Source organism: Dipodomys merriami, unplaced genomic scaffold (assembly GCF_024711535.1).
Source record: "Dipodomys merriami isolate MVZ:Mamm:240054 unplaced genomic scaffold, mDipMer1.0.p SCAF_11, whole genome shotgun sequence".
Taxonomy (NCBI): Eukaryota; Metazoa; Chordata; class Mammalia; order Rodentia; family Heteromyidae; genus Dipodomys; species Dipodomys merriami.
The window spans coordinates 6,650,680-6,677,174 of NW_027202382.1; the positions used below are offsets into that span (position 1 = coordinate 6,650,680).

General features: G+C 35.9%; 1 protein-coding gene across 12 annotated transcripts in view; it reads right to left on the reverse strand.

Moving 5' to 3' along the window:
• Positions 1-2,526: 2,526 nt before the first annotated feature.
• The window catches only part of Elavl2 (ELAV like RNA binding protein 2), a 141,378-nt gene continuing 117,409 nt past the window's right edge, over positions 2,527-26,495 (reverse strand). For 9 of the 12 annotated variants that reach the window (XM_070008136.1, XM_070008102.1, XM_070008156.1 and 6 more), the window contains 4 exons: positions 17,990-18,143; positions 14,970-15,195; positions 5,943-5,981; positions 2,527-5,311 (listed from right to left, as the gene is read on the reverse strand). In XM_070008136.1, the coding sequence (XP_069864237.1) occupies positions 4,981-5,311; positions 5,943-5,981; positions 14,970-15,195; positions 17,990-18,143 (750 nt within the window). In that variant the 3' untranslated portion in view covers positions 2,527-4,980. The remainder of the gene's footprint in view (positions 5,312-5,942; positions 5,982-14,969; positions 15,196-17,989; positions 18,144-26,495) is intronic. The other 3 variants (XM_070008146.1, XM_070008127.1, XM_070008093.1) reach the window with 1 other exon arrangement.

Sequence of the window (26,495 nt, forward strand, 5' to 3'; positions counted from 1 at the left end):
CCTTCTACACATTTATGTCATCAGAAATATTTTCTTGCATTTATATCTACAAGTTTGCTGTAGGAAATTTGAACAGGTAACGTTCATGAGTTATTTTAAGAGAATTAGCGTCAATTTAGTCCTAACCTAAATCTTTATTTAAAACTAAAAGTAATGTTACTACTTTCCAGTGTGAGACCTTAATATTATGGAGTTTCTTAATGCAAAGTTGAGTAAAAACACTGACATTCAATGTATTTTACCATATTAATGCTTTCAAATCTTCACTCCATATATGACATGTTTAAAGAGAACAAGATCAAGCCAAATTCCTTGACTGACACAACTATTCAGATATACGGTTGTCTTATTGCACACTGAGAACTTTTATTTTGCTAAGCAAAAGGAAAATAATGTTCTGGAAATTATACAAATGAGCAAATAATCCAAGGAAGGAAAAGAAGAATCTTCGAGAACAAAGTGGGTTCACTTTATGAGTTGTGATTGTCTTCATCAAAACTCTAGCAATTTAACTTGCTGACTATATCTGGGTTCTCACAGCACTGATGATGTGCTAGTCATGGCACGGTGATGGCTTCCAGGAAGTAAGAGTGACATCTGCACATTTTCATAGATTCAGGGCATAGCACAATAGACAGATAACAAATAGTTCCATTTTCACCAACCAAAAAAAAAAATCCTGCTGCCCATTTCTATAAACCAGAATTCCAACTTCAGTAAGGTATATTCTGTGTTGACAGCCTGACTATATTGTGGTGTATTCAACCTTCCATCTTGAACACTAGTAACTGTGTCTAGGAATTTTCTAGGATGAATGTAGTGGGTGATTCATTACAATGCATGACACACTATATAATTTTTTTCCAATATGTTAATTGCCAGTGTTTGAGACTGCAATATGGTTGGTAATAGCATAGTGAGATCACTACCTCTTTTTTGTTCTTCAACCCAGTAAAAGGTATATGTGTATTGCTCTGGAAGTACATTAAGAGTCCTACACATTAAATTTCAATATATGTACTGCTAAAATATATGCATTTTCTTTTTGCTAGGTATCTTTGCAAGCAATAAGTGGTTAAGTTCCTACTACAATTATTGTTGAACCTTTTTATAAAGGATAGACATCTTACAATCTACTTTTTAAAGGGAAGATTAAATTGCTAACACTTTTCTTCAAATTAGATTAAAATAATGAAATTATGTTAAGGATTTATATTCATCACTAACAGTCAACTGCAATATGATTGAGATGATTTGCAAGCTTATATAAAAAAGAACTCTTGGGGCTGGGAAGGTGGCTCAGTGGTAGAGTGGTTGCCTCACATGCATGAGGCCCTGGGTTCAATTCCTCAGCACCACATAAGCAGAAAAAGCTGGACGTGGCAATGTGGCTCAAGTGGGAGAGCCTGAGCTGAAGAGCTGAGGGACAGCACCAAGGCCCAGAGTTCAGGCCCCATGACCAACAACAACAACAACAAAAAAGTAATTTCTTTTCAAATAGACCAGAAGTTACAAATCTCTCTCACAAAGAATATTTCTACTATCTCTTCAAGTATCTGGTCAAAATACTGAGAAAATACAAGAAGAGAGCAGGGTAATGATGTTATAGTGAAACTAAATGAGTATTAAGTTCATGTAATAAAATAACAGTACAGAGATTTGAGTAAAATTGCATAATGAGAGGGAGGAAGTGACTTGTAGCTCAGAGGTGCACTTGACTACTAGATTGTGAATTCATAATTCCTTTTAGAATGTCTCTTACCAAAAAGCCCAACAGATACAAACAAGTTTAAAGGAGCTACATTATTGGGGGTTTTTCCAAAAGCAATTTATTATCCCATTCAGTTTTTAAATCCTATGTAAGTAGAATTCTCATACTGACAAAAACTTCAAAATGTTTTACTTTTTCCCATCCACAGATCCACTGAGGTTGTGTGAACATGTATGTGAAACTTGACTGGCACTGTCCTATGTATGAATGTGCTATGTACACATGCTAACTTAACAGAAAAGAAAATTCTCTGATTTGGGAGACTTATCTCCTGACAATATAGCAATGTGAGAAAAAAGATAAGTATCACACATCAACATTTAAGCTCATGGATAAATTAAATGTTGACAGTGGGTGCAGAGTAAGTTACCTCTCTTCTCTTTAGCTCAAATAAATGGGAGTGGGGGGCAATTCCTACATGAGCATGAAGGTTGGAGATTTAGCCAGAGTTAGATAATAATGTTAGCATCTACTTCCTTAAACTTCACAAATACATCAAAGGACATGTTCCTGTAAGAATTACTCACCTAATAATATTTGAAAGCTAACTAATCAGAAGGTGTCATTCAGTCAACAATTTTTTTTGTACATTCTTCTTCAATTAACTTTTTCTTGGAATCCTTTAGATAACACTGCTTTCAACTAAAGCTCTGAGGGAATCTTTTAACTCAAAAGTGTAAGTTTATTAGCCTGAGCAAAGAAGTTACTCCACACACAAAAAAAATGTGTACAAAGACCTACTCACCACACTGTTCTTTCCCTTCAACTTTGTTTATTGATGTACTGAACATGAAAAAGTACAAAGAATCCAAACACAAAAGAAAACATGTACAGCCTCTTAAATACTCAACAGAATATATTTTCTATTCCAACAGATGTGAATTAAGTCATACTGTACAACTTCAAATAAATACCAGCCTTACATTTTATTAAGTGCTCTGATAAACACTGTAAAGTGAAGCACAATTTGCATGCCTCTCATCAATGCCTTGGTTTGCTACAGTAGTATAGGAAAGAAGCATGTAGCTGCTGTTTTCCCGTGAGGGAAACCTTATTTTTTTTAAGTATATACATGTATTTTATTTTTTATTTTTTAAACGCAGGTTAACTCTGACAATCTAAATGCACCTAAGGATATGAGAAAGTGCTAAGCCAATTGAGTTCTGAATAGCATTGAGTGGGTCAGCATGAAAACTCGCTTATTCACTTTAGCACGCGCCTCACAGTATATGTACTGTACTATACTGAAAATTTTTATAACTACAATTTTAAATAATAACAAAACCAAAACTCAAAGCAACCGCAAAGATAATGTACAACTATGTTATGCATAGCACATTGCCTGTTCTAAGGGGAAGCATATGAGCATCTCAGTTTATACAAAAAGCAGGACGTAACTATATAGTTCTCAGTGCATCCTGTAGAAGGCAACTTCTGCCTTCAGCTTTTTTGAAAATTTATTATAAGCTAGATGCTAATCAGAAAATATTTTGTATTTTTTAAAATTTTCTTTCATACATGGTAAAGACTTATTTTATTATTTCCCCAAATAGTGGTTTAAGCATCATACAAAGTTAAATTTCAATAGCATACAGATATTTATGATTTTTGTATGAAAAATGTAAGGAAATTTGTTCAAAACCTAAGGTTATACTCATTTTTCTTTTTTTTTTTACCACAAACATATTTATAAACGAAAATGTAGCATCACCAGAAACAGCTGAAGCTAGACTATCTACAGACAAAATTAGCAACGAATCTGATGCACTGTAAATTCAAGTCCTCAGGACAACAGAAGTGATTAAGCAAGACCTCAAGTAACAATGTTAATGCCATTTACAAAGGAAAAAACTGATACAAAAACATTCAAAACCTGAACATCACTTGGCATGTAAGGGAAAAGAAATCAAATTAGCTGAAAGGTTCATAAACACAAGGTCTTATTTACATTACACAAAGCTCAGGTGTTAGCCTTAAACGTAACTTTCAAAACACCTTCAAATATATCCAACTCAGATCACTTTTGCTGATCTGCTGCAGTACAAGTCATGTGCAACATCTTTTTTTCCTTAAGACAAAACAATTCTTCAAACAATACTGCAAGTACATCACTAAACACCATGAGCTCTATCTGAAGGGATTTCTTTAGGAAGAACAGATTTTTCCCCCATCTCTTGGTAATTTAATTTCTTGCCTGCTCTTATATATTCTTTTGTAAATTTTTTTGTTTCAAAATCACAAATCAATGTGAGCCACCTATCACATAATAACCAGGATGATCATACATTCCACTGGTGATTACAAAAATGAAACCAGCAGTGGTTCCCTCATTGATTCTATTTACCTTTCACACAAAGATCTCAAATTATTTTCTACATCATAAATCTTTCTAAATTTTCCAACAGCTGCAAATTTCCTGGTAAATTTTAAAAGCTCACTAGGTGTCATATGAAGAGATTTCTCAAAGTATTCAAGTCAAAATATTTGTTCCAGGACCAGTAAAAAGTTTCTCCAAATTTTCTTTTTTATAAAAATAGATGCTTTTTTTTAAACCCACATCAAAGAGGCTCTTATCTCTTTGGCAAGGTACTGCTTTACGAAAAGTTCTCCAGTATTCTTACAATAAGCGTTTATAACGTAGCCCCCCCCTTCCCCAACCCAAATGATAATTACAAAATAAATACTGCTTTTTAACTTCATAAATAAAATGTAAACTTCAAAATACTTTTCTTAGACTTAACAGCAATGCTTTAAATGTAAACCAAACACAAAGCTAATCAGAAAAAAAGAGAGAGAAAAAAGTTGGGGGGGGGGCAGGGGGAGAAAGACACAACCAACTGAAGAATTACAACACAAAGCCTCAATATTTACTCACAGGTTCAAGGCAGTTATGTAAAAAGAAAAGAAATGTCTTCCCTTAGCTGAAACACTTTTAAAAGGTCCACCTTCTTCAAAGAAGGCAATAGAATGCAATGTGACAGGTAAAAACCCTGTACCTCTTGTCCATATTCAAACATAAAAGATATTTAAGAAGTTTTAATTCAAATACTAGCAATAAAAAATCTCACATATTTCTTAGGATGCTAAGTAGTCGTTTTATCCCCATCTCAACACTGACTTACAAAGACATTTACTAATGTATAAAGTTTCTCTTAACTTGCCTTTGTTGTATAGTTTTCATATATAAATGGACTGAGGACAAGAGATCTTTAGGCTTTGTGCGTTTTGTTTGTCTTAAAGGAGACCTGCAGTACTCTGTCCCCCAGACGGTATCCATTGAGGCTAGCTATCGCCATGGCTGCCTCATCATAGTTTGTCATAGTCACAAATCCAAAACCTTTGCATTTATTGGTGTTAAAGTCACGGATGACCTTCACATTGGTGACAGCTCCAAAGGGCCCAAACATTTGCCACAGGATACTCTCATCTGCATCAGGAGCCAGGTTGTATACAAATATGCACCACCCTGTTCCAGGGTGCCCAGGGATATTAATTCCGGCCAAACTGGTCATTCCATCAATGGTCATTGGAGAAAACCTACTAAACAAAATAGGAAACAAACATACACACACACACACACACACACACATACATACATACACACACACACACACACACACACACACACACACACACAAAATAGAAACAGAGGTTGGTTACAGCAATGGATTTCACTTCTTGTACGTTTTTCCATCCCCAAGAATTTTTAGCAATTCCCACCAATAGGTAAGCACAGCTACAGCAATTTGATGTTTCAACCAAGGTCAATGTGCGGCTTACAATGACATGCTATACTATCCCGGTATTATTAAGTGACGTAACGGCCATTATGTGCTGCACTGAGTAACATTATCTACAATGGCAACGGAATACACTTAAAACTGGCTTCATGAATTAAGCAGGATTGAGGGAAACCAACACATACATCAACATGCTATAACGTCGCAATGCAATATGAAAAAAAATATGAGTTTTTAAAAGACCAGGTGGTATTCAGTGGGATAAAAATATTCCATGAGTCAAACGTGCTTCAAAAATAGCTTTTCATTAAGGTTGTACATGCAAAATCAAACCCAACACAAACTTAGGAGGGTAGAAATATCACTCCCAAATCAAAGAAACTAGTCAACTGTGGGAAGGGATTATGAGTGTCACGAACATCTATCATTACCTCTTCACTCCATAAGCCATATTGAGCAGATTGTCCAACCTGCAAAACACACATTCAGCAAACTTCAGTTTTAAATTTTTCCCCTTAATGTTCAAGAAAGCTGGACTGGTTACTGCCACCTTTCCAAGGGGACATTTCTACACATGTGAAGTCTCAAATCTCTGGATCGTCTGGCCTTCCTGAGAGAATTGTGCACTGCTCTAGGACACTAGCTCTTCCAATGGATTAAGTCTGTCTCTACAATGGTCAGTGTGGAGGAACAGCAGTGCAGGGGAACAGCAGTTATGACCTTGCGAAACTCCTCTGAGAGGAAATGTTGAGGTTCTGGGAGGGCTTACATTTGAGCTTTCACCATGCAAATTATATTATAACATGCATCATATTATTACAAACATACTACTTTTTTTTTTTGGTGGTACTGAGGTTTGAATTTGGGATAACCAAATAAGCCATGCTTCCCAGTCCTTTTTGCTTCAGGTCATTTTTCAGGTACAGGCACCTCTTTTGAGGATTTGAGGGCTAGCCTAAAACCACAATTCTCCTACTTATGTCTCCTGTATAGCTGAAATTACAGGCATGAACCTGGGGAGAGAGGAGCTCAATAACTTTTTGCCCCTGATGGCATCAAACCACACTTCTCCCAACCTCTGCCTCAAAGTAGGATGGAATATAGGTGTGAGCTACTTAAAAGCTAGTCCCAAAATGGCTATTTTTCACTTTCACACCAAGATAAATAGAGATTAAGTAGCTAGATTCTCCAAGATCACAAGGCTAGTAAAAATTGGTTGCATTCTACTGAAACTCTTCAACTTCCTGATTTCTATATATATCTTTCTATATTGGCTTTCTATATGTTGGCTTTCTAATATTTAAGTCTTTTGACTTCATTAAAGGTTATGTTTCAAGTTTCTAGTGCTTAACAATAAAATATATTTCAGAAGATAGCTGAATATTAGGACATAGCCATATAACCACCCTCAAATACCACAATGCTCCACACTCTCTAAAAATACTCCTAGGTCAGAAGGAAACACAATTCTCACAGCTATGCTCAAATAAAATGTATCAACTTTTTGTCTCACCTGGATCACAGGCTAGAGCACACACTTTTTGCTTCAGAGCACATACCTTTTACTTTAAAAAAGCCAAACCATCTCACTTAGTCTTTCAAAATTGGAAGAGAACTATTGTTCTCTGTATATCCTTACTACTGGTTCCACTGGGTATTTGTGGAGTTTATTTAAAAAAAAAAAAGAATAGAAAGTACTGAAGTGAGAAAATGCAACATTTAGGTAAACAGGAAAAGCACAGCCACATGGATCCTTATCTGTGTGTCTGTGTATGTGTCTTGTTCTACTGTCCCCTCTTTTAACCAACTGCCCCACAGCACAGCCTGGGTCACTGAAGGTTTATAATAAACATCTAGTGACTGAATAAAGACAATTAAATTTAGAAAGACTGTCATTACCTACTCAGTGTAGAATGAAAACTACCAGGAGCACTGATTGTATATGGCTGTACATGCAAAGGATACAACATATATACAAAAAAAATAATGTAAAAAGTCCATATATGGGACCTAACAGTGTACCTCAAGCTTTTAGAAAAACAAGAACAAACCAAACACAAAATTACTAATGGAAACTTACCAAAATCAAACTTTCTGAATAACTATAATGTCTAGATATTAATGGAGTCTAAAAAAAAAACCACAAAGAATCAACGAAACAAATGTTGGTTCTTTAAAAGATAAAAAATGCTTCAGCTGGGCATAGCTACTCAGGAGGCTGAGATCTAAGGATCACAGTTGGAAACCAGCCTGGGCAGGAAAGTCTGTGAGACACTTTTATCTCCAATAAATTACCAAAAAGGCCAGAAGTAGCACTGTGGCTCAAACAGTACATTTAAGCAAAAGAAGCTCAGAACCAGCCCTAGTACCAGGAAAAAACAAAACAAAACACTTGGCCAAAATAACCTAAGGATAAAATTCAGATTAATAAAATTACAGGCAAAAACAAATATATCACAACAAATATCAATGAAATAAATTCAGAGACTCATAAGGAAATATATCAAACATGGTGTGTGTGTGTGTGTGTGTGTGTGTGTGTGTGTGTGTGTGTGTGTGTGTGTGTGTGTGTGTGTGTGTGTGTGTGTGTGTGTGTGTGTGTGTGTGTGTGTGTGTGTGTGTGTGTGTGTGTGTGTGTGTGTGTGTGTGTGTGTGTGTGTGTGTGTGTGTGTGTGTGTGTGTGTGTGTGTGTGTGTGTGTGTGTGTGTCCTACCAATATTGAACCTCACTGAATTCTACTGAACTTTGGACAAAGAACATTAAGCTCCCCCAAATTATGCCATGAAATAGAAAACAAAGGATTGCTACCAAACTCATTCTATGACGCCAGTATTACCTGTTACCAGAACCACACTACAACAGAAAAAGACAAATATAAACCAACTGCCTTGATGAACAGAGATACAAAAATTTAAGTGCTTTTGCACAACAAAGGAATCAAGAGACAACATAAACAGCTGGGTGCTGGTGGCTGATGCCTATAATCCTAGCTACTCAGGAGACTGAGATCTGAGGATCACAGTTTGAAGCCAGCATGGGCAGGAAACTGTGAGACTCTTCAATAAACTACTCAAAAAAGTCTGAAGTGGTGCTATGGCTCAAGTGGTAGAGCACTGGCCCTTAGCAAAAATGAAGCTTACGGACAGCACCCATGGCCAGAGTTCAATCGCCAGGAGGGGGGTGGGTGGGGAGAGAATATACAGAATGTGAGAAAATGTCTTCAAGTTATTCACTAGACAAAAGATTAATATCCAGAATATATAGAGCTCAAAGTTACATACAAGAAAGCGAGTAGTCCAATTAATGGGCAAATGAATTGAACAGACAGTTCAGAAAAGGAGAAATGCAAATAGCTAATAGCTTCATGAAGAAATGTTCAACATCCTAGCCATAAAGAAAATGCAAATCAAAACTGCACAAAGATTCCATCTCTCAATCAGGATGGTAATCATCAAGGAAATAACAACATATGCTAGCAGGGATAGGGGGAGGAAAAGCTTGTATATACTGCTAGTGGGTATGTAAATTCATGTAGCTACTTCAGAAATCAGTATAGAGGTTCCTCAAAAAACTAAAGATAGTACTATATGATCCTGTAATACTATTCCTGGGCATATAGCTGAAGAACATAAATCAGCAAACTATAGAGATACCTGCACAGTTGTTTTCACTGAAGCATAATGCACAATAATCAAGCCCATCAATCAATAAATAGACATGTGTGTGTGTGTGTGTGTGTGTGTGTGTGTGTGTGTTCATTCAGCCAAAATGGAAGAAATCAGAAAAGAAAGCAGAAAAGTGGATGGAAGTAGAGATCATCATACTGAACAAAATAAGCCAGACTCAAAGACAAATATCACATTTTCTCTTACATGCAGAATCTAGGCCCTCTCCAAATAAAAAAGTGGCATGAATGTAAATGGAGACTGTTGAGGTAAGAAAACCAGCAGGAGAAAAGAGCTGAAGGAGAAGATGAAAGGAGAAGGTGGATCTGACTATAATAAAAGTTACGTAGGAATGTAAGAATGTATATGAAAATAGAATAATGGAACTCATTTAAAATTGTTTTAAAAGGAAGGAGTTGGGATATTAGAGAAAATGAATTTGATGAAATACACATGTATGGAAATAGCACAATTGATACATGCTAATAAAAACAGGGGAGTAAAAGTGAGTGCCTTTATAACCTAAGAATCAAGGTCAAAAACATCAAAGATGAATGCAAATTGGTAACAGCAATCACAAAGTTATCTGATACAGAATATCTCATTGAGTTGTGGGAATGATCAATACAGAATGCATTTGGCATATAATACCTGTGGGACAGAAGAAAAGATTGCGGTCTCTGTCCAAAGTGCTGAAAGGACAGAAGTCAGAGGCACTTTATCAAGTCACTCAAAATGGAGTTACACAATTCACCTCCATTAACTGTATGGAAGTAGGGACTGCCAAACTTCCCCATCACCCTCTTAGTACATGGCAGCCAGAAGTCTAAGGAGAGAATTTCCCTAAAAGATTTCCTTTTAAAACAGAGTGAAAAACCAAACCTGTCCCAGGATTGATCTGCAAGCACTGAAAAAGAGATATCTCAACTTATATCTTCTTTCTATCCCTGGAATCTCTAGAAAGAATGTCTAGGGTTTTTATGTATAGAATCTCTGAGGCCCTATCCAATGGACCTTCCATTTGCTCTATCCCTGAAATCTTCTATGATAACATGATTTGTATTTAATTCACTCATCTCCCATTTTAGCAAAAATTTGTTTCTATGAAACAAGTTTTATACCTTTCTCTATCACCTTTCTTCTTCCCTCCTTAGGGAGTGTAGGAGGAACATTTGATCAAGGAAGTAGGACTCAAGCTGGGATCTTTCACCAATTTCCACCTGAACTCAGTTTTCTAAGTTCTCTCAGTGTCATACGCTCTTATTTTATATGGGAGTTCACAGAAGGGAGTGAACACTTCCTACCAGCATCATGTGGCCCAAGTCTAATAGAGATGGCAATCTATAAGCTAGGCAGTTACTATAAAAATGGTGTAGTACTCTGACATTAGGACCACAGCACTAATATCTTTGCTTGCTCTACCCATTGCTCAACTTTCCTATATGATCATTTAAAAATGAAAGTCAATTTTCAAGTGGAGACCAAGCCAGTAACCCCCAGAATGAAATAAAATATGACAATGCACTTGACTAAGAGAAATACTGGAGTACATTAACTATCTATATATTCCTGTTTAAAGATAATATTCTTTTATTACATTTAGTGGATGCACAGTACTTAGTATCTACATTCAGTCCCCACATATCATATGCTTCCCAGGGGGAATAGTAAGCTTGCCTCAGATGGGGGAGATCACATGTTCTTTAGCTTGGACATAATCTACTTTAGAAATAACATCTTAAGTAGATTTGGAAGATTAGATTTGATCACCTACTTTTGACTAGAATAAGAAAAAAATAGCTTTAAAAAGATTCCCCAAAGAGAGCAAACTGAGTTGGGGGTGTCAGCAAAAATGAAAACTAAGTAAGAAAAAGGAGAGCCAATTATCTCTTCTACTTCTGATATAAGCCACATTATGACACAGCATGAAGGATTATCTAACTTTTCTCAAACAAAGTCAGGAAATTCAGCATAATCAATATTAACATTTTATAGATTTTATTAAAAGCAAATTACATTATTTATTGAGACATGAGATAAATGAAATAATTATCAATACATCTGATGGCATTTCATCTTTACCCTGTCTTTATTTATAAAATTCAGAGTCCATACCATTTATAATTTGAAGACTATATTAGCACAGCACTACATTAGCACAAGTGCATATGTAAAAAAATTATATAGCCAGGCAGCAGTGGCTCCTGCCTGTAATCTTACTCAGGAGTCTTAGATCTGAGACAGAAAAAAGCCAGTCCAAGAAGGAAAGTCTGTGAGACTCTTACATCCAGTTTATCACCAAAAGGCCAGAAGTAGAGCTGTGGTTCAAGTGATAGAGTGCTAGACTTCAGCAAAGAAGCTCAGAGACAGCACTCAAACCTAAAGTTCAAATCCCAAGGCCAGCATACACACATGCATGTGTACAAGCACACATGCACACTTGCATGCACACACAGACACACACATAAATATAGATAATACATTTCTATCATAAGTATAACATTCAGATTATTTTTAGGTGATATTTTGAATTGAACCATAGATTAGTAGATTACATTTCAAAGCTTGGTATAAATATACAGAATAAAAATTAAGTTACCTAATTTCCAAAAAGTTTAGCTTATAGACTATGGGATGGCCTACACACAAGTAAGGGGAAAGAATAAAACAAAGTAGAAATATGAGAAAGGTCTGCTAGTAAGAAAATGAAACTGTGAACCCTTCACACACTTATTATCAAAAACTCTCAAGTGCTGACCGATGCTTGATTTGAAGTTAGAAAAACAAAATCTTCAATTTACCATCTTACCCAATTAGATGGCATCATCTGGCTTCTAAGAATGAGGGCAATTACTCCAAACTTAATACCAGTTCCTTCTAATAAGAAATGGTTATAATGCAACCAGCAACATGCCTTAAATACAACTCAAGTGTGGATTTAAGAGGCTCTTTCAAAATTGCACAAAGTCTCGGTGAAGTAGATACCCAAGCCATTAGACTAGATCACATTCAATAAAATTAAAGCTGCTTCACAAGCAAGGAACAGGAAAATTTTTGGCTTAAAGTTTAATTCAGATATCATATGTCAAGAATATAATTAAGGGGCTAGAATTATACTGTCCATCCAAAAAATAAACTTTGTCTTATTCTGAAAACTGTACTTAATTAAATAATTTTTTACTAGATTATCAGTACTTGTGTAAAAGTATTTCTCTAATTGTTAACACAGGTTGACTGATCCATAAAGCTCACAAGCCCACTTTCAACTTCAATCTTTATTAGATGGGTTACTGTAATTTTTTTACTTTAAAATATTGCATACTTCATGAATATTACAAATTCTTTAACTAATATACTTTATAACTTATTTTCTAATCTCTTTCACCTCTCAAAGTACTGTAACAACAAAAAAGTTACTCAAGGATGAGAAAATGTCTAAAATGCATGCTGAGCTCTAGATCACAAATATTAGGAACAAAATATTTGTGTAAGGAAATAGGCCAGAATTACAGAGAAGAGCAAACTATCAAACTACTCAAGTTCTTAATTCAAGTATTTTATTAAGTACAAGAAGGTTCAAATTTCATTCAACAGAACAAAGATGGGAAAATAAAATATAGACAGCCAAATTCAAGACAGGCATTAACCCTGGACTCTCATACTAAAGACTTTCAATGTTTTTCAAACCCAATTTAGATCACTCACATTTTACTATCTGGACAGACACTATTAAAGGGGACAAAGTGGGCTGAAGAAGACAAGCTAGGAATCTGAAGGGACAAAAACAAACTTCCCCATTTTTACTAGGTTTCCCTTTCAACTCACAATGTTCATTCCCTTCTTCCAAATTGTCTTTCTATAGGAATCACAGAATTTCCTTAATAATAATAACCTAATGATAATAATATGGCACATAAAGATAAACACATAAGAGGAAGAAGATACAAAGGATTTAAATTTAACCACTTGTAAAGCTTTTCTCCACCCCAAATGAAAAGTGAGAAGGACCTAGAGAGGGGAGGTTGGGTAGCTACCAACAATCCAGCAACTGTCACCCACATGTTTTACAAGGTTTGCCATTTTATTAATCACTATCCTGAATGCCAGCTTCTGTGTCCTCTGGCTCAATATTTCCCAGCATTGAATCTTGAGTCTCAGAATTCTATTTTCCCATGAAACAAAAAAGGACACTTAAATAAGAAAAACAAAAATAGCTAACAAATTGTGTTAATATAGCTCTTTGGCTTTGTACACTGTAGCTAAAAGCAGTGTTTATTTATTAACAGCAAAGTGAAGTTCACTAGAACAGTCTGCTTAGGAAACACCTACAAAACTCTTTGGCGCTTCTATGTCCTAAATTAGAAAAACCAACCGATAAATTTAAACCCAAGAAAGATGCCACAAAGAAAACCCAGAGAAAGCTATGAAAGGGTATTGTGGGATTTCCTTCTCTACAAGGACAAGTATCAACCAGCCCCATGTGTCCCTAGTCTGAATGCCTCTTACAATTGTGAATTTAGGTATGAGAAATTTCTCAAACCTAAAGTAATACACTTGAGTATCTCTTAAAAGGAGATGTTGCAAATGAGTTTTCCTCTACGTTTTTCAACAGTCTAATACATTAAGGAGGAGGGGATGGAAGATATTCAAACTAGAAAACACAAAATTTTTACCATCTTCCAAGGTTAATTATGTGATTATAATTTTGATAACTATCCTGTCTCATAAAGGTATGAAATAAAGCTGAAATGTACTTGATGTTATAATGGCTATGTTTCATATGGCCAAAAAAGATACCTTAAAATGTTTTGGCAAACAAAAACTGAATATTTAGTTTATAAAACCAGAACCTCCTTGTGTCTCTGATGAACTTCTTAAAGTGACTATTCTTCTCTCAAGCACATGGAGATGTTTCTGAATGAGTCCTGGTATGATTAATTAGAATACTCATAGATTGAGATGGTCCCTTCTTTGGGCTAATGTCATGATCATCCTACCAGTCAATAAATTATCATCCACAGGCCAAATCCAGTGCTACTAGTTACTGCATGGCCCAGGAGCAGCTAAGAATGACTTTTATACTTTGATCGTTGTTTAAAGAAAAGAAACACAGTTGCAAAGAACATAACCTATGAAGTTTCATTATAGTTCCATTACAGAAAATGTATGCCACCTTCTAAAGTAAAAAAGGGGGATGAGGAGATCCATTGGTATCAACTAGGATATTCACATGGGTTATAGATCCTTAAATAGAACAGGTACTATTGAAACAGATTAACTGAAAGAGCTTGACCTAAACATGGAAATACAAACATAAAATCTGACCAAGAAAATAACCAAGAAAGGGAAATTAGAAGCTCTGGAAACAATTTGCTAGAGCCTAGCAAGCTGTAGGCTGATTTCTCAACTGATGTTTTGGGTCAAATAATTTATTATTACTAGCTCTCCTACACATTGTAGAATGTTTAGTAGCATCCCTAATCTCTACACAGTAAATGCTAGTAGCATCTCCCCCTCAATTTATGGCAACATGAATGTCTTCAGACATGTTTATTACCTGCAAAATTACCCTTAGTGGAGAACTACTACTGTAAATAATTGTTCTTTTGTCTCTATTTTGAATTTTAAAAACGATGTTATTCTCCAAGTAGATTCTGAAGGACTGAGGGAGGGAGGAACAATAAAACTAGTAAGACAAAAGCAAACCAGAGATTCTGTGCTAAAAGCACTAGACAGTAAAGCTAAGCATTTTCTTCATTTAGTAGCTGGACAGGAGAACTAAACCAGACTTACCTAAAACGCTGTGCCTGCTGAGCTAGTGGTCCTGGATACCTTCTGTTTGGAGACTGGTACAGCTGGGAAAGGATGGCCTGATTGGTTTTTTGGCTTGGATTATTAGCAAACTTTACAGTGATTGGCTCTGTGGCACCAGGAGGTTTCTGGCCATTTAGGCCTTTGATAGCTTCTTCTGCCTCAATCCGCTTGTCAAATCGAATAAACCCTACACCCCTTGATATACCTATGGTAGATTTGAGTAAAGATTCAGAAAAGGGGGGAGTAGAAGGAGGGAAGGAAAGAAAAAAGGACAAATTAATTTTTCTTCTTGAGAAAATCTTTTGACTCACACATAATATTTGCCCCAAAAGTGTAAAAAGAAAAATTTTACCTTAGCAATTTGGCTACAATCGCAATTTTACATTTTTTTTAATGCATGAAATCACCTATACTGAGTACCCATTATCACATGTCTTCCAACAAAACAAAAAGACAAGAAAGTACAAGTATGTATATCCATGTTCTCTCAATGCTTTCCTCTCATGTCCTCTCCCTCATGAATTCTCTATAATAATGTCAATGGCTTGCCTATTTTTCAAACTATACTATTGGACATGCAGTACAGAAATAGGAAGCCTAGAGGCTCTCTTTTTCATGGTAATACAACAAAATATGAGCTAAAACTGCTAAAATCACGCACTATGGTAAATATTTCAGCTAAAAATTTAAAGGTTAATAATACTGCATAGATGTAGGTCTTTTACAAATAAGAATGTCTGAAGAGCTATTCTGGTTCTCTAAAGCTTCCTTATGGTGCTATCTGTACTTAGTATCTGGAAAGTAACTACACAGAGAACAGGGATCAAAAGAGAACTTATATTGGGAAATAAGTAAGAAGAGCATGAAAACTTTCTAGCCTCAGCAATAACACTATTAAGGAAGTCACTCCCTATCCATATTCTCCTCACACTGGAAAAAAAGAATGACCGCAGCAAGAGAATGGTCAAGATTTTTCCAGTTTATGAGAAACAGCCATTTAATTAGCATGAACAGGCTAGTTGGCCAACTGCAATTGGTCACCATAAAACAAAAAGCTGCAATCTCAAAGGATCTAGAGTATCTAAACTATATTGATGAAGGAAAAGGAAGTAGGTTTTCCTTGAAAGATGGAATGGAAGCAAATATATCTTTTCTTTTATGCTGTAGTTCCTATTAAAAATACTATCTAGGACTTGACTGTTCCACTAGGAAAGCATTAGAATAGCAATGAATTGGTCTCCACACTGGTTGAGTCACTGAAACCAAAGATTCTCAAACTTGAGCCTGCATCAGCAAAACCAGAGAGTAAAATGTCCAGCCTCAGAGTTTAACTTTACAAGTAAGTTTCTGAATAGGGCTCAAAATGTGCAGTTCTACAAGGTTCCATAAGGTTGCTGATATTGCAGGTGTGGGACTGCAGTTGAGAATCACTGAGTAAAACACCAGATAGTGACCTAGGCCCACCTGTTACCCCACATGCACTGGATATACTCACTGTCAGTTAAACATGAGCTTTCTGTATTACCAATGAAATCTACTCTCCACCCACCAAGTTCTCATTAAGAATGAGTGAATGAATTAAAAAACATTAACAATATGAAAAGTGTTTATGTCACTCAGAACAAGCTTTGTTTGGATATTATGACTAGATTTCTAACTAACCCCAGGAGCAGTCTGTGTGATACATTGAATGCATGCATAGTATTACAATTATTGCAGCAGAAACCATATACAATCACTTGACCAAAAAAATCTTCTCAGAACCATAAAATCTATTGGTCATTCTTCTAGGTATGCATACAGTGGTATATTTCTCCTGTAAGAGCAGTACTTCCTATGAAACCAACTAAGAGCAGAGGGAGCCATAACACAGGGAGCACTGATCAGATTCAAATCAACTAAATTCATCTTCCCTTAAAGATTTTTTTTAAAAAGTGGCCTAATTCTTTTCTGGGATTAAGTTGTTTCTTTTTTAAAAAATATTCTCCTATTGTAAATATCAGATTGTAATATGACTACTTAGGTGATTTTTTTAACCTCCTCACTATGCTTCTCTATATTTAAAAATGTTTCGAGAAGAATAAACATGGCTTTTAGAATGGAAAAAAATGTGCCTGCAACTTATTTGGAAAAGCCAATAGTCAAATCTATTTTGTCAGTTTTCCACTAAGTAAAAGCTTTAACCAGAAGTGCTCCTGCTATAGAAAAGTTTGTTTGTTTATTTATTTATTTATTTATTTATTTATTTATTTATTTATTTATTGTGAACATACTGTACAGAGGGGTTACAATTGCATGGGCAGGATAATGCGTACATTTCTTATCAAGCATTGCAGCCTCCTCCTTTGTTTACCCTTCACATCCCTTCCCAGCTTCCCCCCCACCTCCCCACCCAATCCCCCCCCCCCCCGCACCAACGTTGTAAAGCTATAGAAAAGTTTTAACAAACATTTTATTCCTCTCATTTCATTTTGATCAAAAGTTGTATTAAGCATAAAATAAAAATTTAACCTTCAAAACTGTATACACTAAACTATGCCTATACAGCACAGCATGAACCAGGAAAACAGCTTTAACAGCAAGTAGGAAAGTGGATGCAGCACAACCCTCCTTCAGAGAACTAGATGCCCAGCGCAGCTTAAACTCTGCTTTTTACACAAATAAGATTGTTTATTAGTACTTTATAGGGAAAATGGGAGCTTTCTTTATGGAGAAGCCTGAAAATGAAGATTATAGCATCATAAATTTATTACAAGCCATGAAACAGGCTTCAAACCTGAACCTTCAGGGTGGAAATGACTCAAGCTCACTCACAACATTCCACAATCTATTTCTGTCCATGCATATTTATGAACAATTCCAGCAGAAAATTGCATTTTCTGGCCCACATATACCTTTGATGTGTTCTAGAGGCAAGACTGCAGTAGAGGAAGACAGAGTATTTCACAATCTGCCAGTCCGACACAGCAAAAGACTGTCCAGAACCACTGCCTACTTACCAGTGACCTGGTCCACAAGAATACGAGAAGTAATTATGCGTCCATATTGGGAAAACAGCTGTTCCAACTCCTTTTGGGTCATTGTTTTTGGAAGTCCACTGACATATAAATTTGCATCTCTTATAGAAGCTGAACTTGGGCGAGCATAGGAAACCTGGAAGAGGGGAATAGAATTAGGTGCATATGCCCACTTGGTCACCACCTTTCAGAAACCTAAAGCCTGCCAAAGTATTCTTTTTTAAAAAGCATACAACCAACACTGATGTTAATATATAAGCAGTATATTAACTGTTTTACTCATTTCTGGAAGAGTTGTAGACAAATGGGAAATTCTATCCTCTAGGTAGAAAAAAAGGCATCTATTACTATGGCTGTTTAAAGTTCTCAAAAACACATGAGGTCAGGTGCATAGAACACAATAACAGCTTGTCCCTGTGAGACCAATCCCTTAAGAAGACAGACATGGGGCAAATCACTCCAAGCTTACAGGCCCTAAATTCATCACACACATTTTTAAGTCCCATATCCCAGCCTATCTCATCTCTGAGAATAGTATGACCACATTTCTAAATATGCACTCTAAATTAACAAGTTTGCTCTGGTGACACATGACAAAGTAACTCACTCCCATAAATTCCCAGGAATTTAGATACATGAATGAACTACATCCATGTTTGCCTTTGTCAATTGTCTTCTTGACTAGAGTCAGATTATAAGGATTATAATATGAATAGTTTTATCATATATTATACAAATATTTCAGATCTAGTTCTTGATTAACTTTACCTGCCATGTAATGTACTAACAAAAAATGCCCTAACTTTGAACCATAATATTCAAAATTCTACAAGAATGGAAGACAAAAAAGTATATAACCATTATTCTTGTATCACTCATTACTATATGTTCAGGGTCTAGTTACTGTTCAGCATGTGATGAATGTTGTAATACCTCACCGATGCTGCTGTTCTATCATAGCTCACTGGACCAAAGCATTTATGGCCCAGCTGATAAAGTCATCTCTTGCCCACTATCTATCCCAAGCCAGGTTTAAACAGCTAGACCCGACAACAAGTCACAACCACATTCCCTTTGGGTTAACTCAGTTTTTCTTGGCTATCCAACTGCAAAGACCGAAATTCTGCAATATAGACCAGACCATCATTGGCATCATTTGTAAAAATGATACTGTGTCTAACTCTGCCAGGGAAGTATAATATGGTTATTGGTATCCACCTTCAATATAGTTTATAACCCTCAAAAAGACCAATTTCTAATCAATACTAACATTTTTTTAACTTTTAGTATGAGCTGGGCGCTGGTAGCTCACTCCTGTAATTAATCCTAGCTATTTCAGGAGGCTATGATCTGAGGATCGCAGTTCAAAGCCAGCTTGGGCAGGAAATTCCCTGTGAGACTCTTATCTCCAACTAATCACCAGAAAAATGGAAGTGGTGCTGTGGCTCAAGTGGTAGAGCACTTGGTTTAAGCTGAAGAGCTCAGGGACAGTGCTCAGGCTCAGAGTTCAAGCCCTACAACCGACCCACAAAACAAAAAAAACAAAAACAAAACTTTTATTATGAAGAACCAAGTATTTTCTTCTTGGTTCAAATTAAACCCATAGCTATTACACAGTTTTAAATTACCATATAAAATTCTGTCTATCTTTCACCCTTGTCCCAAGAGTGTTTACTACTCTTAAGCTTTATTGCTCATTAACAAGGGAAAATATATCACCTGTTCTGAAGGATTTATTTGGAAGTCAAAGTAGGTCTGTCCTATGTTATGAAAAGAAGGAATTTGAAACAGTGATAGAAAGAAACATACACCTTTTTTCCTCTATGCCTGTGTAATTAGGAATAATGGATACTGGGAGTTTAAACACAGTACAAAATAAGAAATTAAGAAAAATTTCAACTTATCAAAGTTTACTGTGGGAATCTAGTCTTGGGACTGATATAACTGCTGAACCATCCAGTCACTAAATAATATATGGAATTCAGTGATGTGAATAAATGAATACCCAAGGTTCTTTTCCAGACTACAATTCCCAATTATCTAAGGAAGCTAAAACTCCCACCACTTGGCCCATGTCCATATATGTGATTTGGTGGCTTTATTTCTGTAGCAGGGAGCTCTCAGCAAGTCAGCAGTCACTCTGCTCAGATTACATGACTAAAGTGTACTCAGCGTAAAAAGAATCACTTCCTCTGGGCTATAGGAAAGCACATACATTCACAAAGGAGGCTAACTACAAATGACTGGTGAAGCCAACAAGCAGAAGTGGGCAGGCAACATCTACATTGAGTTCCAGCAGAGTAGAGGGCAGAATAACAGAGGTTAAAGATGATGGACAGTTCTCTAATCTTTGTACCCAGATTCAAAACTAGGTCCAATTCATTACAGGCTCTTTGAAGTCAAGACAAACTATTTAAGCCTATTATACTAATAATTGTACCTTCTTTCTACAGTAGGCATAATTAACTTCTAATACAAAATGCCTAGCACAGAGTCTAGAAACATCAGTGAACTAACATATTAGTTACATCCACATCCACCTGCAGATGATGTAGATAAAGGCCTAGGCCATTGCAGTTTCGAATAACCTGCGTTTTTTACAGTGGACCAGAATAATTTACTCATTCAAATGAATAGGAGTGGAGTGTCTTAAATGTTCTTCTAAAATATATTTAGTTCTTACATATACTTAGTTCTTACATAAAAATTGAAAACACACTTGGGTCAGTTATATTTTCCTTCATTATTCAGTCTTCAGTTCATTGTTTCTTTAATTCCTATACACATTAAAAGGCCTTCAAGACAAATCTCAAAACAGCATTTTTTTCCAGTTGTTTTATCAAAGAACTGCATTCCGTTATAGGACAGATATGACCAGACTGTATAAAACTCATGATGATAACACTGAATAATTCTAAATTACATTTAGACCAGAGAAGTGTAACATTTAAAAGCACAATCAAGGATGGTATTCTGGGCCCTGCAAACAATCCCAATTGGCTGGTAGAACACACAAAGTCACTTACAGCTAGGGAAACAGACAAAGGTGATGTGAACCACCTGCCTAAGGTTAGACAAGAGTAGTGTTGTGTTGATTCACACTGTAATCTTGGCCCCACTTGGTCCCCGATCATTGTCTCATTCAGATTTCTTTTCACAGTACCACACTGTGGTAGCTTGTTTTAAGAGTTTGGACAAATTAAATGACTCTTGGCTGTTTGTTAAACACATTCAGGTACACAACGAAACTGACAAAAGACATCAAAAAACATGATATTGTTAGAAAACATAGTTAAGTCCAAATTATCTATTTCTATTCATATTTTTAACGTAGTTTATCCTAAGAATTGTGGTTACTACTTGAGATTAACTGGAAAAAACTGAACGTCAAAATTAAAATTCATTTCATTATGCTAAAGTTCTAAGAACTAAAGTGCCAGTGGCTCATGTCTGTAATCCTAGCTACTCAAGAGGCTGAGATCTGAGGATCACTATTCAAAAGACAGCGCAGGCAGGAAAGTCTATGACCCTCTTACCGCCAATTAACCACCAAAAAACCTCAAAGTGGAGCTGTAGCTCCAGTGGTAGAAGGCTAGCCTTGAGCAAAAAAGTTCAGGGCCAGCACTCACATCCTGAGTTCAAACCCCAGGACTGGTATAAGGGAAGGGAGGAGGAAGAGCAAAGAGAAAGAAGGGGGAAGGTAGAAAAGGGAAGGAGGAAGTGGGAAGGAGGAAGACAAGGTGGGAAGGAAATAAGCACTGCAATCAAGATGTACTCATAAATTGACAATTGTACAATTGCTTAAAGACTTTTTAAAAAAATTAGAGAAAGTAACAAAGTTAACCTCTAACTTCCAAGAAGTGTAAAGAAGGACATTTGCCCTATCCCTCCCTTCCTCCGGACTGGTTTCACTCCTACTGCTTCATTGTCTCTTCAAATTAAAGTAGCTCCTTTTCCCCTCCCTGTTAAAGATATCACTGTGACGAACAGCCTTTCTTTTAGGAAAAGGAAAACATGTCCTCTTCCATCTCAAAGAATTATACGTATAAGATGCACTTAGACCAAGTGAGAAGGCTTGCAGAGGGATAAGGATTTACACTTCAGGGATTTAAATCAGTTACCATGCCTCATTTTTTATTTAATAAGCAGCAATCTCCTCCACTCTGATTTTTCTGTGGGTTTGGAACTTGTATTGGTGCTTTGCTTTAAATACTCATCCAGGGAACCGTGCAGGGACTATCTTCAGCTTCAAAGTGTTTAAATATCTTTATGGTCTTCAAGACTAAATTCCCTTGGAGAAAACTCAAGAGAGTGTTTGACTGAAACGACAGATTCTGAATTAGAAATACTTCATTTACAATGAACTTCCAGAACATACCCTATGGAATCAATAGCTTCTTCCCTTATCAGGTGCAAGCTATCCTCCAATCTACATTTGCTGGATTAATATATGGCTTAGGATTTTAAATTCTCACTGCCATTTAGACAGGTGAATATTTAATGCCTGAGGAGCAAGGTTATGAAATGTCAAAACTACTAAGTGAAGGATCTAATTTAAGAGGCAGCCAGGGAGTCTGCAATTTAAATATTTAAAGATGATACAGGGAGTACAAAACTGAACACCAATCTACTCCAAAGATAGCAATTTACAACTCAGGTTTATCCTGGAAGTTCTCACAACTCTAAGTGATATAATAAACTAAGACACATATGCTAAAATTATTCAGGGGGTTGGGGGAGAGGAGGCAGTGAGACGTAAGAGGCAAATAAATGTTCTAGCCAATGGTGTCTCAAATAGTTCTACACAGAGATTAAACTGGACAAAATAGAGATAAAAATAGATTTAGCAAAGTAATTAGGTCTCAAAAACAGAGTAATTTGAAACATTCTTAGATTCCTTGTAATTAAAATCTCATTTCTTCATCAGCATCTAAAACTAATTATACATTAAACATGCAACGATGAGTAACACACATACTAAGAGTAGGTTATCAAAACACAAGTTAATCAAAATACACAGAATTAAAAGGGATGAAAAAATTCTTATGGAGAAGAACTGATTTTATTAAATGTGAAGTTTAATATTCCAATACATTGCTTCCAACACAAGCTCATCTGAAACGCTTTTATCCAAAAACATAACTGTTCTCTTTCTCTGACTCATCAATGAAAAGATCAATTACAGTGACATTAATACTAACAAAGAACAGTGATATGGCCCATGAAAGAACAAAGCAATTGCTCCTCTCTTAAACTAAGAACATTTGAAAAAATAACCCACTGACAAGATCACCAATGAACTACTTTCATCACTTGTCAATTACTGACTGAGGAATAGAACTATGAGAACTAAAAATTAGTACTTGCTACCTCAGACATTAAAAAAAGATCCATTCAATCTCTCCAGCTGGAGTAGCAAAGGCCATAGTTATTCCTATTGAAACTATTCATATCAAAAACTTGATGTTTTCATGGGATTATCTTTAGAATGAGGATCACTAACTAAAAGTTAGGTCTGTCTCTGGTAGAGACAGCAAAGGTCTTGTGATACCATTGTGTATATAGTCAGCTAGTCCCACAACACTAGCTCCAGAAATGCTCACAAGTACCATGTACAGAGAGGTTGTCATTTCTAACTACAATTCAGGCTACAGACTATCAATCTGGCTCACAACAAAGACGAACTGCTTCCAAATGCAAACCCTGCCAAGTCTAAATCTTAAAACACACCCAAGACATATGCATATCTTAGTCCAAGATTAAGTTTTCAACAAAACAGGGCATGTTTCACAATGGGTCAAAAATAAGGAAGCCTGAGAAAACAGTAAGAAATTAATGAGTAACTCCAGCAAAGGTATTACAGCTACAGGAAATAATCACATCTAATAAGGAGGATTATAAAAGGTATTATAGATTAATGTAGTTACAGAATTTGGTAAACTATCACTGGAAAATATATATGAACCTTAAGTTTTACTCAGATTTACTGAGTTAAGTGTCTTGAACCTAAATAAGGATTGTTTTAACTCAAGAGAGGTCATAAACATGGTGGAATACGTTTGATAGTTCAACTCTCCTTTAAAATCCTTCCAGGGTTATATAATGCTTTAAGATGAATTTAAAATGTCTCAGTCCTTTGGGCTCAAGGCACTGCTACATTCTCCACAGAACATGCTAACCTTCAGAAGTATTCCCCAAAACATCCTGGCCTCTCACTTTCTTGTGTTTATATAAGTACTTTCTTCTAGTCACATGAACTTCAGTCACTTCAGAGTTTGCATGGACACTAACTGCTCTCTAAAATCCATGCTCATCAGTTCTGTCCACTGCTGCCTCACTTAGTACCTCTCCACTTGTAGCCCACAGTGCATAATATGTGTTTCCCCCTTAAATACTGACTAAAACAGACTTCGCTCATCTTTTACTCTATCTTGTAAGTGGCTAACCGCTTAATATAAGAAACCTTGTTATCATCCTACTTTATACACCTTGGTACTCACAAAACATGTATTATAAAAAAAGATGTATAATCACCCACTAAGTAGAGTTTATCTTTGAAATTTTGTTTAAAAGTTTGAGAAGTCACAATCTGATATAATAAAAATTACTAAAATCCCTAAGTGGTAGCACCTTGAAAACTCTATTATTAAACATTTTTTTTAAATCTTCAGTTCCCAAAGTTGGGATTTAAATCACTAAAGGAAACAATTTTTTATATTGTTTGGTGGAGAGGAGGGGGTCTCAATTTTGGAACAAGCAGAAAATACAGAAGTCATTTTGTTCAATTTCTTATAGTTAGAAAAGATGCTAACAACAACCACAAAGGGCAAAGTGGCTTATCCATTTAGAGTTGAGTGTAGGGTACAGGTCCTGCCTCTTTGCTAATAAATTTTCCAGTATACCATTCACTGAAATACAGCTTTAAAACACAAATAATAAAATGAAAGTTACTGAAAGATCAGACATTTCCAAGGAAATACCAGAAGAGAGATTGTAAGAAGATAAAAAAATTTTTTAAAAGATAAAAACTTCAGCTTTATAAATCAATCTTTTTAAAGAGAATAAAAAACACACTGAAATGAGTGGTTCCACTAATGAAGTGACTGTGCATGTATTTTTTTAGTAGTAATATCCAGTATTTACTTAGCAGATGTGTGCAAAAGAACCAAATCTTCTGAATAGAGAGAGAAAAACTAAGAGTGCTGAGACTAGGGCTTTCTACCAATCTACAACAGTTCATATCTAATGCTTCTACTTTTTTAAAGAATATTTTTAGAAGCACCATTTAGTTATACAAAGGGGCTACATTTTCACATGTATATGCATATCTTGATTAGACTCTCCACTCAACAAACTTCAGTGTTCTATTTTCACACACACAAAGTATTTACACTGCATTCATCATTCACTCTTTCCATCCTCCTACTAGTGTCCCCACCCAAGCAGAATCTGGTTTACATCCTTGTCATTCATGATTTTAGTGTATGCTAATTACTTAATTTCACTGGCATTTCACATGTGCACATACAGGATGTTAACCAGCTTGAACCCAAGTCACTCTCATTTGCCCCCTCCCCGTTACCTCTTATTATTCAGGAGCTTTCATTGAGTTTTGGTTTTGCATCTTCATTCCGAGATGCACTGAATTTTGGAATTGCTCACCCTTGAAAAAAAAATCTCCTTTATGCTTCTGCCTTTTTAAAGATTATCGTCTTTTTAAAATATCACATAAGAAAGAGAAGCCAGTAACTAGTTATACACATTTGGGAGGCTCCCTGGCTTAGCCTTGTATCATTTTCAAGTACAGCAGCATCATTAGAATCAAGTCAATCATAGCTTCAACTTAAAGATAAAGTTAAGAATAAGCAATGTCTTACTAACTGGTCATATAACATGGGTTTAAGTTAATATTAAAAGCTATGAACAGTCACAAAAAAAACAAAAGTACTATGGTTGCAAGATTTGTATTAAACTAATCATAAACCACAGAATACATAAATTAGATTTCCTTTTGCACATGTCTTCTCACAACCTTTTAAAACTGCACTGAACTAGGCTTAAGAATTACTCAGTTTCACTGATGCATATCACTTAAATTAGGGCTGAATAGACTGTCTTGAAAAATATCTTTATTTTTTTATTAAAGTATGATAGCTGGCAGATCACTCCTGCCCATTTACACTGTCTCTCCTCAGCTATAGTAGATGATGTCACTAGAGATAACTCATGTCACTAGAGACAAATGTTGTATTTATTCTTCCTTTTTTCTGAACTGGGATTGAACCCAAGCACCTTTCCTGTGCTAGGCAAGCACTCTACACCATTTGAGACACATCCCCAGCCCTTTTTGCTTACATTTTGTGCCAGAAAATGGGGCCTGCACTCAGGGTCTGGGTACTGTTGCTGAGATTTTGCACTCAAAACTAATTCTCTACCACCTGTGCCACAGCTTTACTTCTGGCTCCATCCATCCCCCCCCCCCCCCCAC